Source organism: Amia ocellicauda, chromosome 15 (assembly GCF_036373705.1).
Source record: "Amia ocellicauda isolate fAmiCal2 chromosome 15, fAmiCal2.hap1, whole genome shotgun sequence".
NCBI classification, from domain to species: domain Eukaryota; kingdom Metazoa; phylum Chordata; class Actinopteri; order Amiiformes; family Amiidae; genus Amia; species Amia ocellicauda.
Genome location: NC_089864.1, coordinates 14,140,122 through 14,159,789, shown reverse-complemented (window position 1 = coordinate 14,159,789; position 19,668 = coordinate 14,140,122). Strand labels below are relative to the sequence as shown.

At 38.4% G+C, this 19,668-nt stretch overlaps 2 protein-coding genes across 6 annotated transcripts in view; both read left to right on the top strand.

Annotated features, from left to right (window-relative positions):
* The first annotated feature begins 6,119 nt into the window (after positions 1-6,119).
* On the top strand, positions 6,120-15,717 carry lemd3 (LEM domain containing 3). Its single transcript, XM_066724171.1, has 13 exons — positions 6,120-7,656; positions 10,816-10,856; positions 11,500-11,569; positions 12,011-12,087; positions 12,329-12,408; positions 13,187-13,332; positions 13,593-13,694; positions 13,825-13,927; positions 14,143-14,321; positions 14,435-14,516; positions 14,813-14,918; positions 15,047-15,125; positions 15,422-15,717. Exons 1-13 carry the CDS (start codon positions 6,159-6,161, stop codon positions 15,583-15,585), a joined length of 2,727 nt encoding a protein of 908 aa, XP_066580268.1. The 5' UTR covers positions 6,120-6,158; the 3' UTR covers positions 15,586-15,717.
* A 3,181-nt stretch (positions 15,718-18,898) lies between these two features.
* msrb3 (methionine sulfoxide reductase B3) overlaps positions 18,899-19,668 on the top strand; it is a 32,630-nt gene continuing 31,860 nt past the window's right edge. The window contains exon 1 of one of the 5 annotated variants that reach the window (XM_066724176.1): positions 18,899-19,055. In XM_066724176.1, the coding sequence (XP_066580273.1) occupies positions 18,974-19,055 (82 nt within the window). In that variant the 5' untranslated portion in view covers positions 18,899-18,973. The remainder of the gene's footprint in view (positions 19,056-19,668) is intronic. The other 4 variants (XM_066724173.1, XM_066724172.1, XM_066724175.1 and 1 more) reach the window with 4 other exon arrangements.

Genomic DNA, 19,668 nt, shown 5'->3' with positions numbered 1-19,668 from the left:
CATTGAGTTCGCTTTCTTTCGCTTCTTCTGATTGGCTATCAAGCTGAGGCGCCTGTGTGCGGTTGTGAAGTGCATTTCCCGCTTGACGTTTTTATTTAATGTCTGTTTTTCTATTTCACACTTTATGTTTGATTTTTTTTTTTAATGCAAAACATGTTATATCTTTGGTGGATACAAAACCAACGCAATATCGAAAACTAGATCATCATTAATTGATTGAATTGATTTGTTGATTATTGTTGTTAGTGAAATTGAATTACCAATAAAACGTAACATTTACTAAACCTTCAGATTTATTATTATGAATACAATTTATATCATGAATAAAATTAATGAAATTAAATGAAAATGAATGAATAAAATTAATAAAAAACGTAAATATATACCAAATCGATTTTCATTTCTCATCCCAAATATAATTTACAAATTCAAGTCACTATATTATTTGAACTTCACTTTTTAACATTATCATTTGGGCTATTCTTTGGACATCGTTACTAGTGCAAAAAACAACATTGATTTGATTGATTTAATTTTCTTTCGAAAACAATAATCATTCTCATTCCATCCCTAATTACATATTCAATTGGTTTGACTTTTTAAAAATTAAACAGGTCTATATTGTAAAAATAAAACACGTTTCCCCCCACAAATATAATGGGAACTCAATTCTAGGTATGTGTCCTGGAAGTAACATTGTGCAATTATAAAACATCACTTTACACATTTATTTCTGAAAAAAAAAAAGGTTTATTTTGGCAGAATTAACACAATTATCACAATTATCGCTGCTCTGAACACTTATGAACCAAACTACTATACACAAAATGCTATAAAACAAATTTCACTTATTACTGTGCCTGCGGGCTTCCAGGGTACTCTTACTCAGACGACTTACACGAATAAAAATACAATCTTATGACCAAATGGCAGCCTGCCATTGCTTTATTAGACTGTTACCCCTGAGTAACTGTCTGCACGTTTAGAATTGAAGCCTTTAATGTGTATTATGAAGCATAAACTGGATTGTTAGCCTCGTGTTAAAATATCAATAAAGGGTTAAAATGAAGTTATCCAACTGCAATTAGTATAAATCTATACAGTCGCAACTGCTTTCAAATTAATTAAACTGTATGCAGTATACTGTCAGCCAGCAGAGGAGCTGTTCACCGTATTTCATGCTCACCTTAGTCACTAAGAAAGATGTCCTGACAAGAAGCTCGGAAAATCCATATCATGTCCCCTTTCAATTGTTTATTAACACCAACGTCCACAGGGTGACAGTGTCATTGGTGACAATGTATTTGGCATCTCTCTGGACCACTCTTCGATACAATCTGAGACAGTACACCTTATGTCAGGTGTCAGGTGTCCTGTCACAGATTGTATCTGCTGAGATAAAGGGTTGTGATATTACAGCACAGTGAAAGTGGTTGCCAGTTTTTGTGACACCTGCAATACAGTGCAGATGAACACTCCTGTTACAGTGGAAGATAGTCATAGTGCACAGTATACCATATTTTGACCATGGTGCACTATACTTTACTATATTTCTACCACAGTAGACTACACTTTACCATATTGTTTACTAAAGTACACCACACTAGACTGTCTATTTGTCCACAGTACAGCATACTTTGACTGTTGTGGGGGACAAGAGCCTCAAAGCCTCATCTTTGGCCCAGATATGATGATTATACCACTATACCATTGGGCTTCATGTAAGCGTTTTTCAGTGTCTCTGTGTTTGTCAGACATTGATTGTGTGTCGGCTTCTGCTTTGCCAAGAACATTATTTTCATTTGGCTATAAATCAATAATTTTGGTAACAAAAGAACAAGCAACCTATTGTGCATGAGGCATGATCACTGTAAAAACGTTCATATGTCTAGTGGAAAAGGTGTGAGAGGAGTAAGTGATATTAAGTCCAAACTTAATAATGACAACAACTAGAATTTAAAGTATCTGAAGATGCTTTGCATGTGATATTACTTTTTGTACAATATATTATTCAATATGTATAATTTTGTATGATAGGATGCAGGTTAATATTGTTGATAGTTTGTAGGTTAGTGAAATTAGCAGTAGTAGAAATTAGGTTAGGAGAAGTATGCATAATTGGTAGTATAACTCAAGACACATCTTTTCAGACTGTACTTGTAATTTAGTCAATTACTTCTTGCTTTGCTTTACTAGTACTTGTATTATTTATTTTGATTTCCCCTATGCTCCCATTCCCTTGGCCCTTGAATGTGACTTAACATCTTGTCTGCACTCATCAGCTTTTACAATCTAGGATGTAAGACATAATATATTGTTTACTGTATATCTCGTATACACTTGTGTAAATTGGAATTTGTAAAATTTGTTATTCCTTGAATTGCATTACTGTATTACTGCACTGTATTATTGCACTTTGTATTGCTCTTATGTTTTGTAAGTCACTCTGGACAAGGGTGTCTGCTAAGAAATAAATAATAATAATAATAATAATAATAATAATAATAATAATAATAATATAGGTTAGTAGTGATAGTATAAAAACAGTTATTAGTGTCCATTATAGTATGTAAGTAGAAGTTTGTCAGAGGCAGTGACAAGAATGCACTATATAACTGTACTAAACTGCACTACAATATATTACTACTGTATTATACAACACTGCACTACACTACAGTACTACACTACACTGTATAATAGTCAACTACAGTACTACAAAACCAAACTTATTTAAAAAAGTATTCCTTCTAGATCTGAACACCATTATCCCTATAATATGCAAATATAAGCAGAATAAGGTGAAGACAGACAATGTGTGGTAGAGGACAGTCACAAAGAGTCATATAGCAACAGAAAATGTCATAAGCAACTAACAAGTGTCCTATGGAACCAGAAAATGTCATAAGAGACCATAAGTAACATATGTGACTTTAAAATGTCTTCTGAACAAAACGTTAATGCAGGACTAAATGTGTCATATGCAACAAAATGCCATACAGGAGTGAAAAGAATCATATGTGTGCAAATAATGTCATATGCAACTTAAAAGTGTTGTGTGTTACCAAGCAATGTATCCCAGGAGCAAGAAGTGCCAAATGGGACTAAAAAAGTGTCAAATGGGACACAAAAATGGGCATCCATATTATTGCATAGTTGTTGCAAGTTTCTGTTCAATGCTTGTTATACGTCATTATGTATATATAAGTAATGATGTACCCTAAATGTGTTGCCCTAGAGAAGCACATCTGCTTCATTGTAATATACTGTACTGTGTAATATACTGTACTATAATATGCTGTATTGTACTACAATACACTGTACTGCACTGTGATACAATGTACTGAACTACACTATACTGTATTGTACTAAATTATACTGTAGACTGTATTGTGCAGTACTGTACTACACCAAAACATTGTAACTACAACACCAATTATATTACTACACAAACACAAATCTTTCATTTCTCTGGGAATGTGTGTGTGTCTGTGTTTTTTTAACTCCGTGTGTGTGTTTGTGTGCATGAAGCTCTCCCAGTGTCTGATCTCCGACTCTGAAGAGAATGATGCAAGAGATGCAAAAAGCATAAAAAAACAGAGCTCTTACACTTTTTTATATACTAAGTAGCTTCTGTATAATGAATAGCTTCTAAAAAGGGTTTTCAAAGCTGATTGCCAGAGAGCATGAAAGCGAAGCAAATCAGTTCCATGCTAAGCTTAATACAAAATATACAATAAGATCTACTGTAAGCAGGTTATGTGGAAAATATTGTTGGTTTCATAAAGGCTAAAGATCCAAATTTTACGCTTTTTGCATCTCTTGCATCAATTAGCTAATGTCTCACATATCTCTAGTGGATATCCTGTACAACACAATATATCCGTGTCCAGATCAGAACCTAGCTAGCCCAAACAATTGCATTGCATAGGACATCCATTTAATCAAAGATACCTTTGCTATCCCAAATAGCCCCACTATCCTGTACAATGGTGTGGTTTAAAAATATATATATATTTTACTGAACAAGAACTGCTGATAATTTCAAATTTCAAAGATGAAGTGCAGACCTTTGAAGTGAGCTCACTAAGAAACTGAGACTACTGGTCGGCGTGATAAAAAGCTTTATGGGTCCTTTCTCATGTTTTATTAAACAATCTAAACACTGAAGTGGACAGTTGCTTCAAACAGTATGACATCATGTGTGAGTTTGTGTCAGTGGTGAAGTCCCACTTAAAAATGTCACATCAAGAGATACCATCACTAGGCAATACCTCTTGATAACTCTTGGTTCTGACTGAAAAGACCTCATGTTTATTTTTCATTTGATGACTGAGTACAGGTAGCTTTTAGTGTATCAAGCTATTTTTCCTAAATTGTTCTTGTTAGTCTAATATATTTTTTTAATTAGACATAATAAAGAGATTAATTCAGAGCAAAGTGCTCAGAAAGAAAACAAAGTATACAGATTATTTGATAGGCATAGAAAGAGAGGGAGCTAAAATAGATTTTAGGAGATCTTTGTACCGAGACACTTTTTGTCAGTTTTAAAATACATGTGTTTAGTTTTGTACTGATTTATAACAGCTGTCACTGACAGAGAGTCCAAGAGGATTAATTTTCTCCCACCCTTAGGGAAAATCTATCCATGCTTTTGGTCACTAATCCAATTTGTTATCAATGTTGTTAGATTGGAATCAGTCACACCAATAGTCCATGGCTTTAGTTATGAATACAAATAAAGTTACTTGTTGTTTGTGTTGAATGATGGAAGGTCATAGTTTCCCACAATATCCATGATTTTCATCCTAATGGGAGATTTTAATCTTTTATATTTTTCTCCTCTTTTGTATTGTTTTCTGTCTTCTTTCCTTCTTTTTGCTACAACGTTATAAAAAATAAATTACGTTCCTACAACTTTTTGACAACATTGTGTGTTAGCAGGGTTTTTACCACCAAACCCAGTATTGACCTTTCAGTATAATCTATCATATAATTCAGCATGTAGTATGATTCATTTAATACAATTATCAGCACAGACAATAGGATTAAGTTCATACATCTGCAGGAAATTAAAAGGAAACAGTGGGTTGTAAACATTGTTACTGCTGTGTTTCAATATAACAGCTTTGATCATTTAAATTTAATATTTGATCAGCAGCAAGTGATTCAGTTCAGTAACTAATTTGGAAATTATAGTGTTTAAGGTTTAATGATTTGCAGTGTTTAAGGCTGGCTGCTAATTGGTCTGTTAATTTAATGTATTTTTGTTGGGGGATACTTGGTGTCTTCCTTCCAGTAAAGTGCTTTGGGATCCTTCAATGAAATGTGAGATTTTAGCCGTTGTTTAAAGGTTTTTGACCATTTTCTATGATGATGATAATAATAATAGTATGAATGTCTATTTCCCAAGATGATCCTATTCAAAGTAAAGTGCACATCCGAATGACATAACAGAGCTAATATGTGAATACAAAATTGATTCAAAATTGTTTTTTTTTTCTAAATACCAAGTAAAATGCAATTCAGTTAAATAATTATCCGTATTTAGTTTGATTTATTTGATTAAAAGGTGGTATAAAACAAACATATGTTAACAGAAAAATATAAACTTCACACGTCCATGTCGTTTTAGTAGAAGTACAAGTACAATTTATCTAGCATGCAAGACTTATGGAAATGCATGCAGGTTATGTATGCCCGCACTGCATACTGCGTGCTACTACCAGTAAATCCACAGGGAAAACAAAGCTTTTCAGCCGGTATCAGGATAAATACTATTAATACTTCCATTTCGTGTCTGATATCTTAACGGCTATCCCCAGATCAGAGCTGTATGCACGGCAATGCATTTCTGTTTCACTTTGGACTAATTTGCAATTAAGTTAAAACACCCTAAACTATCTGGTTTGCATTAATAATTGAATTGCAACTGGAATCCAGGCCAATGCAATGTAATGATTGGCACATTTAGTCACGCAAACGGAAAAAAATGCTTGTAATGTATGTAGCCGGGAAATAAAGCCGCAGGTAGGCAGCAGTTCAACATGCCCCCAGCAGACAGACGGGCGGGCTGGCGACTCCGCTGAACTGGGTTACTGTCTGGGTCTGCTCCGGTTACGTCACTTCCCCCCAGAGCCCTGTGTGAGCGTCGAGCAAAGATGGCGACTACACAGCTAACGGATGAGGAGCTTTTCTCGGAGTTGAAGCGATTCGGCTTCACCCCGGGCCCTGTGACGGAGAGCACCCGGCCCGTGTATGTGAAAAAGCTGAAGAAGCTGCGCGACGAGCAGCAGCAGCAGCGGGGGACCCGGTCCGGCAAGACGCGCAACAGCGGCGGCATCAACAACAGCGGCGGCGGCGGCGGCGGCACAGCGGCGGCGGGAGCTTCGGGACTCGGAGCCGGGCCAGCCAGCAGTGACGTCACGTACCTGAGCCCCAGCAGCAGCCGGAGCCCCGGCGGCCGCCCGGCTCTCAACGAGAAGCGCTCGGCCGCAGCGGGCAAGCTGGTGCTGGGCTTCAGCTCGGATGAGTCGGACGTGGAGGTCTCGCAGAAAAAATCAGGCCTGCAGCACAGCGGCAGGAGAGACCCAGCCTCTGGCTATCATCATCACCAGCAGCAGGAACCGCAGCAGTTCAGGCCTACACCCACCTCTATCGGCAGGAGTCACCGAGTCGGCGTGAGTAGCAACCCGGCAAGTGCCACCTTAGGGCTGCTGGGCGGCCCGGGCGCGCTCTGGTGGGGGGACAAGGGGAAATCGAGCCTCGGGGTCTCGCACCTCCTGGAGAGCGACCGCAGGGGTTACGGGCAGCCGGACGACGAGGAGGATTACGGCGAGGAGCCGGAGAGGGGCACCAAGGCGCTGAATGGGAGCAGGGCGGTTAATATCTACAAAAGCGGCAAGCCCGGGGGGAACTACTCCGACTCGGACGAGGAGGAGGACGAGGAGGAGGGCGCAGAGGGGCACCGCGATCGCCGAGCGGGCTCCAGACGAAGCCAGTCTAAACCACTGCCGTCTCCTCGTAAAAGTGCCAGGGGAGGGGAGGGCGGCCGGGAGAGGACGGGAGGCGGCATAATCATAATAAATGACAAGCTTGCCGCTGGGAGTCTAGACATGGTGGGAGAGAGGGGGGAGGAGGAAGAGCAGGAGGAGGAAGAGCGCAGGAGGAGGAGAGGCCGGGGGGAGTCGGGGCTGGTAGGCGGCTTGAAGAGTCGAAGCTACTCCAGGAGATCCGGGTTCGTGTCCGGCATCATGGGGGGCAGCGGCGCCGAGGGCAGCCACACCGGCAGCCCCATCGCCTCCAACAACCACCACCATGTCAACAGCAGCGACGGCAGCAGCGGCCGGTTCAGCATCGGGACAAAGACCCGCTACTCGTCTTACAACAGCGCCGCGGCAGCCAGCCCTGCCCGGGCCAACCACTCGAACCACACCGGCTCCAACCATGCCTACAGCAAGACCACGAAGCAGAAGCTGGCGGTGCCCGAGGAGGAGCTGCTCCAGCAGTTTAAACGGGAGGAGGTGTCGGCGACCGGCGGCTTCAGCGCCCATTACCTGTCCATGTTCCTCCTCACCGCCGCCTGTCTGTTTTTCCTCCTGCTGGGGCTGATGTACCTCCGCATGAGGGGGTCCGGGGCTCCCGAGGTGGACGTTGTTAGTAAGTATGCATAGACGTCTGCAATATTGTAACAGTGCATGCATTGACACATCAACGTGAGACATAATCGCAATCCCATGACAGATGTTGAAACATTGATCAGCATGGCGTCTTTAGGTTTATTTCTTGTATTTTGTAAATGCCTATACAAGAGGGGAATGAAATGATCGTTGTTTTGAAGGCTTATGGTCAGTCAATGCTTGTGAAATGAGAAACATTTAATTCACCACTCGTCTTTTTTTAGTAATCTTGTATGGTATGTTTCAAAAGCCCGATACAGTTAAGTGTTTGCTTATAGTGGACTAGACACTATAATGAGATCAACCACGGTTGAGGTTTGTTTGAAGACGGGATCTGTGCATCAGTTTGTGGCGGTCTACAGGGTTAATTGAAATTTTAATGCAATGCCTGTGGTGTAGTTATGGCTGTAATAAGTAGAGGATGTAGTGTGGCACATTGTTGATGCATGTCAAGTTAAGGCAGTGTTGCTGGTGATTCAGTTTTAGTGGTTAGAGGTTAGTCATTCTTGATCTGAGAAGGGCTCAAATTAAAACAAACCTGAACCCATATGCTGTAATGCATAAATGGCTAGACTTAAATGTATTGTTAATTGTCTTGTTACATTGTCATGCCCCATGGAGTAATGTTTTTCTATCTCCCTTTTTAAGCTGTGGCTGCAGATTGTGCTTACAAAATGTATAGTTCACAGGTCTGGCAGTCCAGAACACTAACTGGTCTAGGCAAGTATAAACCTGCAAGTGAGTGGTTTGAACTGAAATTGCTGTGCCTTAACCCTTTGGGATTGGTTTAGAAGCTTTACTTTAGTATTTTTCTTTAGTATTAAAGCAGAAGAGTGCTGTAGGTATAATAACACCCTTTCAGTGCCCTGAGCCTCCGCTCGGCTGCAACACATGTAAAATAGAAAAATGTGTTGAACTTGGATCCATTCTACGTCCTACACGTCCCACTTGTAAAACTAGTAGAAAACCCAAACGTATCTATTGGGGATTTGGATTGTTTCCAAATATTTCAGAAAAGTAAAAAAAAAAAAAAACTACTAGTTTATTTCAGCCCTCGACTTGATTTGAGCACCATTCACACCATCGGAGACCGACTACTGATGACACGGGGTGTGATCGTGTGAGACACAACAGGGGTGCATGAGGGCTGTGGAGGAGGAATCTGAATGGGCTTAATTTCTGATGGGTGCCTGCTAACGATCCCCCATCGAGTTCTCCAATGTTCTCTTAAGACGTCACTCAACTGCAAGACAGAAATCACAGCATTTGCAAGGCAGCTTGATGTCACACTTTCTGGTCATTTAGCAGATGCTTTTAATCAGTGACTTGCATGACTTCTCAAACTTGAATACAGTGTACGACACATGAATAACATTAGGAGGAGTTGCACTAGGCAGCACGTAAGCTATATTGTGCATTGTTCCTACTATTAAAAAGGAAGACGATACTCTACATTGGAATGCATTGTTTTGTACTGTGTCCACCCATTCACCCTGAGTCGTACATCTGATTTTTATTAATTTAAATGAAAAATTTGGGGAACTGGTCAAATTAGGCTGTGATTATGTGAGGCAGTCCAATACATGTTGCAGTATCTTGTAGAAGTTCAGAAAAATCTGATCATGTTTGAGCATGGGATGAATGGAAGATGGCAGAGCTGTGTAATTGTTGATATGAAAGTTTTGGGATGTTTAAGAAATCTCCATAATGCATGTTCAGATTTCCCCGACATCTTTGAAATTCAGCATCAGAATATAGCAAGGTTAGCAGGTGTAAGATCAATCCAAAACCAGTTTAATGTAAGTGGCAGTGATGGTTCTTGGGTGAAAAGAGTTGCTTCCAGAGCCAGATGCTAGGCAAAGCAATTCAATACATTATGGAGCAAATGCAGATGACTGGTGTATATAATAATTATAGTAATGTATTGTAATGGACCATAAAATTCTGAATAAATTGCCTCAACTTCAATACCATTATTATTTTTTTACTTGTGTGAACTCAGTTTAAGAGTGGATTTATTAAAATTGATTTTCTTCTAATTGAATGTCAGATATTCAAAGTACATTTGCAGAGTTTGCTAATTTTTTAAAATCGGTTTCTTTTAAGCTGTAACTGATTTTAAACATTTTTTTTAGACTTTCTTGTGACTGCCTAATTTTCAGTTTTGGATGATATTAAATGGGCAGAGTGTGTGCTTCTGAGTTGTGCTGGTAGCAACCTAGAAATCTCATTTATTCAGCCCTTTTTTTTTTTTTTATATACATGTGAAATAGAAAGATTGAGGTTATATAATGTTTGTGAATAGTCTTCCAGTATGCATGGTAACTCTGAAAAAAATCTTGTTGGGTGATCTGTGAGTACGAATGTGAAACATTTGGGGAAATTTCCACCACTGGGATTTTTTTGATTCCCAAGAACAGCTTTGACTATACAGACTGTTTAACAGACATCTAGGTCACAGACCAGCTAAACCGTCCTGGGCTTCCAAATGCCAGGGAATCGGGGAAGCTATTGCTGGCATTGACTGGCTTGAGTTTTGTCAGCGCTCTTGGTTGATGTAATAGATCTTTGGCATCAGCATTTTATAGGTGTGTGTGTGTGTGTGTGTGTGTGTGTGTGTGTGTGTGTGTGTGTGTGTGTGTGTGTGTGTGTGTGTGTGTGTGTGTGTGTGTGTGTGTGTGTGTGTGTGTGTGTGTGTGTGTGTGTGTGTGTGTGTGTGTTACTGTCTAAATAAAATTCCAGTTTTATAGAGAAGTGTTAAGTAGCAAGAGAAGCTGTTGCTCAATATCCGCCTGAAACAGCTGGTCATTAATTTATCTTCACACCTACAGTGATACGAATAACATTTACTCTTGGGGGGTATATGTTCTATGTGGAACCACTACAACAAAGCATTTTAATGAATAAAATGGAGAATATAAGTAACCCATATGGGTCACATCTACCAATTAAGGTATTTTGTCTCTCCTGAACTAGGTACACACTATTTTCAGAGAGCACTGGATTTCTATTGTTTTGCAGTTTTGTTGGTACATGTGTAATCCACCAGTTATGGGATATAATCATTTTTAAGTTTCATGTGAAAGGAGTAATGGTATTAAATATTTCTACAATAATCCTTCTGTTTCTTTTTTCTTAGTTAAGAACCATCCTTTTGGGGTTGAATTTGATCATGCTTATGTAAGTACTTTTTTATTTCAGTTCTATAGTCAATGGTCTTTGCATTCTAAATTCAAATTTGTTATTGGACAAATTTAAAGCAATCACAACTTTCCATCTAAGTTGTTGTAAAGTAAGAGCAAAACCCTGCAACCAGGCATTTTATCCAGTTTTATTTTCCTAAACAAAAAAAACAAAAAAAAACCCGCACACAATCTGTGATGTCATCCACAACAGAACCTATAGAGTGTCTTAACATTTTCTTCTGTGGAAGGGATGTATTGAAAGTGGAACAAACCTCTTAAATGTGAAAACAAGTTATTGGGATATTAAGTATTACAGGATTAGTTATTACAGATGTAATATCACATGGGGAAGTATAGGGACACATTTGTCAACCTGCTGCTTGTGTTTTAAAGAGTATTGCTCTGTGAAATGGGCATCTGCGTTATATATGATTCTGTGCCATTCTATGAATGTAGGCCTACATATGCTATGAAGACCTAAGGAATCTGTTTAAATTCACTTCTGTACATTTCTCTTTTGGGGTTTTAAACACTAGATCTTAAACCGTTTTTAATGAACCTTCAATAATGTTAAGCATTTCATCATAGTGGTATTAAGAATGCATTTTTCCCTCATTCTTGTTCCTTTTTCTCTATAGGAAGACAGTGAAAAATCAACAATTCTGAAAATTTTGCTTCACCTCCATGATCACCTGGCCAAAATTGCTGGTAAGTCTTTTATCCCTTTGTAGTTTTTAATTGCCTCCCTAACCTTTCAATTTATCTAGAAATGAAGCCACAGAGACGGAGCTCTTTGAGTGTGGTCTAAAAATCAGTTTGCTTAGACTTGGCTTTGCTTGTTTTATAAATTATGACTATGTATTTATATGAATTGATTATCAATAATTGTATTTGAAATGCTTCTTTTCAATTAATTATTTTAGTAGTTTACTGGAATAAGTCTAATCATTTTAAGACCATAGGAGATGAGTTATGTTTCTTGCATTTGAATGCGTTTTAGTGACTCAATTAAAATCTCATGGCACTAGTAACCTTGTAGATTTGGACCTCAATTGCACAGTAAACCCTATGACAAAATTGAACACACATGCTGCAGAAAATAAATTGCAATTTTAAACTGACTTCCTTTCTCAATTTTAAATATTTAAGGGGAACATGACTGTGGTGATCATATCCATCGTGAAAACAGAAGTCTTTCTCTCAGTGAAGCATCTGAGTATTTAATAGTAAGTTACTTATTGTTTTTCATACAGTTCCTAAATGAGTGGATTAACATGGCAAAATATGAAAGGAGTGAAACTTTAATCTGAAGTGTCGACTGTTAAAAATGTCTTCAACATTTTATTTTGGTATGTTTAGGCTTATTTTAACACGTGCATCTCAATTACTGCAGGTTAGGAAGACGCTGGACAGGAATGTCTACTTAAATATGTTAACATTTGTTATTTATTTCATCTTTTACTTAAGCTTTACAATCCAGAGTATAAGCAGAAGGTTACCACTGCACTTGAATGGATCCTCAAAAGTGAAGATGATGTAGGAATAAGGTAATTTTGTTGTTGTATCCTATGAAGCCATAGTATTAGTAATGTAGGTTTTATTTTTCTGTACTTCATAATGTCTTGTTTTTGTACATGTGTAAAACCCCTTTGGAGCATACTAGACGGAATAAGAAACATTAAATGTTGGAGGCAGCCATCACATTTACTCCATCAGGGGCTGCTACTTTTGGCACGACCTCTGGTAGTTTAAAAACCTACCTGGGCTGTAAACTCTTCTGAATGGCTGGGTGTGATGCCATTATTGTCCACATACAGTAATTCTGCAGAGTATTAGATTTCCTCCATCTCGTCTTTTATCAAAAAGTTCATTCAAGATATTTCAATGGGTAATTTGTGCTCCACACTATGCATGCATTGTATTGATGTTTAAAGGATGCACTTCTAGCCATTGCATCAGTGCTGTAGCATGAACCTTAACTTTGAAGCTGATCAGGTGGTTGGAGGTGTTCCAAACAACATCCTACAGGTTTTAGATGTTGGTGCACATTCAACACAAGTCTTTCTCCTTAAAAGCACGCTTTAAGAAGTTTTTGTTATGAATTCCACATCCCCTCTTCATACCGACATGAATGATGCAGACTTGGAGCCATAACATGTCTGTATTTACTGTTCATTGTAACGGGAAGTAGTCAAATCCTTTGATTTAACTGAATGGTTCTTTTGACTTGGAATAACCTTCAATGCACTTTAAAAGGGGCTCTGGCTATGCAACTGCCTGGATCTTAAATTTGTGAATTATTTAAATTTATTTTTTGTTTTGAAGGTTGATTGGCAGTGATCCTGAGGACAAAGTAATAAACGTTGCACAAATCCAGTACCTGGAGTCCACTCATCCCAACATGTCCTTTATCTGCCGCTTTCGACGTGCGTTTCTCACAGTCATCCACAGGGTTCTGATTTTTATCGTAGGTAAGTGACTTTTCTCAAGGAGAACCTTTTACTTCATTCCTCGAACTCGGGCAATTTGTTGATTTTTGTGCTTAAGCCTTTCTTAAACTCTTGATTTGGCATTGGAAGCAGTGGGTACATGCTAACTTGTAACTTAAAATCCATGTCATGCCATCAGACTGTCTTCGGTTTGGTTTCTTTGAACAATTTAAATTGGTATGAAGATTAAACTTTCCTTTTACAATTTCTTTAAGATCTGTTCTGTCATTTTCTGATTTCAGGCATTGGTATTGTGTGGGGTGTGCTGTATTACATGAAATATCGCTGGAGGAAAGAGGAAGAAGAAACCAGGCAGATGTATGATATGGTTGAAAAGATCATAGGTAATGCTCTATCATGTACATCTAAGGTTTCCTGAGGAGATGTACAAATTTGAATAAAAGGAATGTGCTGCTGGAATTTATGTAACATTTGTTGAAAAATAAGATCCAATTCTTTTCTTTGCTGAAATAGATGTCTTAAGAAGCCATAATGAAGCTTGCCAGGAAAACAAAGACTTGCAGGCATACCTGCCCATTCCCCACGTGCGTGACTCACTGGTTCAGCCACAGAACAGGTATGTTTGATATGTGATTTAATGTATTGTCTGTATTTGTATGCTAGAAAAACTTGTTTCAGACCCCAGCATTCAACACTTGTCTCCATATTTGGCTAAATTGCCTGGTGAATATCTGTGCCATTCAGTAAACAAATGGCTAGAGAAAAAGTAAAGCCTGTAATGCAGAATTTGTACTGGTTTCAATTTTGTAACGTTTGGTGTCTCAAATCTAGGAAGAAAATGAGAAATGTGTGGGAGAGAGCTGTGAATTTCCTGGCCACAAACGAATCCCGAATTCGAACTGAAACTCAAAGAATTGGAGGAGCGGACTTCCTTGTCTGGAGGTGGACTCAGCCATCCTCAACATGCGATAAAATCTCTATCATGCCGTCCAAAGTGTGGCAGGGCAAAGGTAATTGATTTTTTTTTGCATAGTGTACTGCTTCTTTAGTGTTTTTGGTTTGCTTGTCAATTGATTTAATGAGATGCTTATTGCTTAATTTTATAATCCGTTCCCCCCCCCAGCTTTCCCACTTGACAGGAGAAACTCTCCACCCAACAGTTTAACACCTTGTTTGAAGATTCGCAACATGTTTGATCCAGTAATGTGAGTATATTTTCTATGGCTGTATGTGAATTGACTAAAATGCTTTGGCTTCTGCCTTTGTTTTTTCTCGGTGTTAAATTGTGATCATTGACTAGGTACATGTAAATTTAGAAACCATACAGAAGCGCAGATATTTGCAGTAGTTCTTTCACCCCTCCCAGAGCTCTTTTGAAGATCTTTTAATCTGCTGTTTTAAGAGCAACTGAATGCAATTTTAAAGCTTGCACGGTTGATTGAGCTTAGATGTATCGATTTTGAGTGCTCTTGTAGTACTCAGTCCGACTCTCCTCTTTCAGGGAAGTTGGAGAGAACTGGGATTTGGCCATTCACGAAGCCATCCTGGAGAAGTGCAGCGACAATGACGGGATTGTTCACATCGCGGTGGACAAGAACTCGCGTGAGGTTGGTCTGATTGTCCATTGAATTAAATGTAGAACAATTACCTCCTGCGTTCTCCTTAATGTCTGAGGAGCTGTGATTGATGTGGAGTCATTTGTGAAGTGTAATGTCCTCCTCTTCGTCTGTTGCAGGGCTGTGTGTATGTGAAATGCCTGTCTGCAGAGCATTCTGGAAAAGCTTTCAAGGCATTGCACGGTTCTTGGTTTGATGGTAAGATGAATGTTCTTCTGACATGTAACCTTACTCTGTTTCATGAACCTTGTAGTTAAAGATAAGAGGCCTGCTTTTTATGATTAATTGACAATGCTGCATTTTTTTTTTGTAGATATTCAGCATTGAGAGAGAGAACTTCTTGATCAGACTTTGAATATAAAATCTACATAGTTTTAGCTCCATGTTTATTTTGTGAAGATTGAACGTGCTTATACTATAGATAAAATCAGTTGGTACTCCTAGAAATAGTTTGGTTTCCTCACTAACCTCCTCCACTTGATCTCTCCCCACAGGAAAACTGGTGACTGTCAAATACCTTCGACTCGATCGATACCACCAACGATTTCCCCAGGCCTTTGGCTGCAACACTCCCCTGAAGCCCTCCAGCAAACACATGAACACAATGTCACACCTGCGGCACCGGACCAGCACAGCCAACTCCCTGGGCTTCTCCTGAGTGTGCCGACTGCTGTCTGGACTGTTCTCACAGCACAAGAGGGCTCTGGTGCAGATGCTGTCTTCCTCTCTTTTTTTTTTTTTTTTTATGTATACATTTTGTGTATTAAACAGACGTCTTGGGGGGGGGGGGGCATCATCAGAAACTCATCTGAGTGCTCCTCGGTCACCGGATTGGATGGCAGTTTAAGATTTATTAAAACAAACGGGGAAAAACGTCAAGACCTCTAAAGTGACCATGAGAATGAGCAGTTACATAGGAGCTTTGCAAGAAGGAACTGGATTTAATTTCTAGATGCCTACAATGGATGTATTTTTTTTTTTTGTGAAGACTAACAAGAAAACAAGGCTTCCAATTGTAATTGCACATTTAAAAATTTTAATGACCCTCAATACAGTTAGCATTTTTTCTCTTTTTCCCTCCTGTCTGTTCTTTTAAACTGGCCCTAGACCCTACTTTAAAAGTTTAGTCAGCCTGTATGTTGAGTAGCTGCATGTGCTGGTTAAAGTATGTCCCTATTTAAGCTTTAAATTGTATCATAATGTGGATGTTTATTTCATACAGATGTTTGGGGTTATGTAATCCCGCTCGTAGTTTTAGTGAGAAAAAGGCATGCACAAACACTTAGACAGGGGTGCTGTAAATACATGTAAATGGTGGTGGCAGTAGCTTATCGTTGAATCGTCTGTATAAAAGCAAATCATAAGCTTTCTTGTCTTATTACCTATCAGAAAATAGTATTTTTATTTTTGACTGCATCTGCATTCAGAGGTCAAGGAAATCAATATATATAAGTAACAGTTTTATGTTGGGTTTGCATTCAGGGCCATGTTTCCTGTATGTAAAAGGGTTTCTACACAGTGGATATTTCGCGATGCAGAATTGAGATAAGAGCAATAATTCGAATGGTTCGTCGGCCACAGAGGCTTGTGGGCTTGCATGCCATTCTTTCATTCACTGCCATATAAAGCCACAGGAATCTCCTCGTCCCCTCCATTTATATCCAGATGACCATTTTCAGCGTATATATGTACTATAATTTTATCTAATTTTTAAATCCTCAATATAAATGCTGCAGATCTGTGTAATGTAATGCTTTGTTCTTGTAGTCTGATACTTCTGTAACTGAACATTTGCACATCTTATGCAGAACTTGGGGCTTATGGACATTTGCAAAAAATACTTTAGTGAGTTAATCAAACCACCTGCAAATCGCTGGTCGTGGGTTTCCTTTGGTTCAACCCAAGCACTAGAAATCTATCAATTGCTCAGATTTGAATTTTTGTATTGGCAGGTCAGTTGGAATGACTTAATCTCAGCCATTTGAATTTTACTGCCCATCACTTTATTTTTCCCTATTCAATTTCTGGATGAATCTGAATAGTTGCCATTTATTTCCATTATTGAATAAGTGATCAGCAGGACTTGATTTAATGTAAGTTAATGACCCAAACTGACTGCTAAAGTGGATAAAGAACTGATAGTCCTTTTTTTATTTTTGTTGGATGTGTTATGTTTAGATGGTAAATAAGTCACCATTATATTGTATGACATCCAACATCTCTCATAAACCTAGACCATTTGACATTTAGTATTCCTTGGCCTGAAAAGTGTGAAAACATTGTTTACAATTTTTTTTGACATGATGACAAAGATAAATAGGCAAAATAAGCTGGTTTTAGTATTTTTAAAAGTACTTTTCCTAATTTAAAGGGTTTTCCATTTTGGAATTTATAAACCTCACTTGTAATACACTACAAGGAGGTTTCTGAAAAGAGGGGTATATATATTCATCAAATAAGCTTAGGTTCACTGAATGGTCACCTTTTTGAACATGCAGTGTAGTTAATTCTGGGTGCAGTATTTGCAGCACGAAGTTGTACAGGCAACGCACATTTTAAATGTAAGAAACCTGATGCACACTCCCCACAGCAGAGAACCTAATTGTGCCTTAACTTTGTGCTTTTTTTTATTAATGGCACTGCATTTTCTTGAGAATGTATTTGGGTTTATAAAGTGTTGGAAGGTAAAACTTTTAATCTGTCATTAATTGCACAGAGCTAATATGTAAAATAATTCAACAAGGAGTTTTGCTGTATTTTGTGTGCATCATGGTAATGTTTATATTTTTATATGTTTCAGTCTGACTTTGGTGCACCTGAATTTTTTTATGACCTGTTGCAAGAGTGAATGTAAAAGTTGATGTGGCATTTTTCCAAGGTGGCGCTTGATATTAGCTGCATCCTTACATTTTTTTTGATGTATTTTATGTAAACACTGTACATTTATATAATTGTAATATGTACTATTATGCAGCTTATTTTCCATTAAAAATACTGTTAAGTTGACCAATATCCCTACCTGCAAGACAGATGGGAAGGTGTATAATATCCAGACATTTAAAAAAACAAAAAAAGTTCAGATGTTTTAATGTAATTTGTCACTTGTCTTGTAAAAACAACTCTAATTAAAGGTTTATTAGGGGTTTTTAATAGTGAGTCATATGTTTAGACATGTTAAGGAGAAAAGCACTACCTCAAGCCAATGCTGGAGAAATTTGTTCCATACACATGGTTTTACATTACTGTATATATTTAGTACCATAAAGCTTCAAATTCAGAATGAAGAAGAGGGTTGATTTAGAAAGCTAATGACTGGGAAAAAAAAAAAACCTGATGTAAAACTTGTTTTGAAAGATTACTTAATTTAAAAATGATAATTAGCTTTATGTGTCCTGCCAATTTGTCACAAATTACTAAAATATTAGAAACAATGAAAACTGTCCCTTCTGTATTTTAATAACACAAATTACTGACTGGTATGCTCCGATAAGTGCTGCATTACTTGGATAATTTAGGATCAGATAATGTACAAATACTTAAGTAGCACTCATTGAGTTTTGTAAAGCAGTAATCTATTAAAAAGGGGGAAGTATTTCGGCCACATATATGCATACATTGTTTTGCTACACGCATAAAGATGTATTTATTTTCAACTGCACAAAATACTGTCAGTTAAACCTTACTATTGCTTGTGCACACACCTCTCTGAAACGTGCATTCACGTGTTTTTAATTCATCCGGGGATTGTACGCTTTCCAACACCCATTTGAAATGAATGTTTCATCCTCTGATAAAATGCAGAAGACAAAGGCTCTATGTGTAATGCAAGTTGAACCCCTTTGACATGCGTTTCCTAAATTCTTGTGACATTATTACATAAATCCGTGTGCGGCAACATAACTTGCTCGGTTCCCAGCCCGCTGCCGATCCTGCTCTTGCTCATATTTGGAGATGGCTTGTGCACAGGAATTTCCCACAATGCCTCAGTCCCGACCTGAGAAGCGCACAGTGGCGTTGCTTTTTTTCTTCCTCGACGCTGTCAGGAAATGAGCCGCCGCGGAGCCGGGCATCCTAATCCATATTTCATTAGGCTCTGCTCAGTCCTTTTATCTGCGCACCTTGTCGCAGGTAGGTACGGCCGTTGATATAGATATATGTGTATGCATATATATCAATGCCATATGATATATAAATATATATATCATAACGACTTTATTAAGTAACTGCCCCGGGGAGTTTGTACGTGTTTCTAGAGCTTTCTCGACGGAAGCTGCGTAGACTGTGGTGCACATTGTACATGTATACCAGATAGCACTTGCTTTTTTAAAATGAATAATGTTGTCATCCTTATTTTGATCTCTGTGCTTTACTTTTGCTTTCTTTTTCGATTGAAACGTTTCTGAAACTCGAGTCCCAACACTGCAGCCCAGCTGGCGGTGGCTCGTTTGCATTCTCGCCGGTTTCGGATGCCATATATCGGGCGTGTTAAAGCAGGACCGCCCGGACACAATTCAGATACACACTATCCGTTTGTGAGATAGTTTTGGCGAGGTCTAATAGATGTAACTTTTGTGGTGATACTAAACGGGACGTATCCGTCACCTTTTTAAGTAGGCAAACGTATCTTTGTTTTTGGTTTTCGGTCTTTAAGTGAATCACGTAAACACTACTTTTCTTGTTATTACATGTGTCAAAACCTATACACGTCGTTTTCGGAAGAAACCGACACAATAATCTCTTA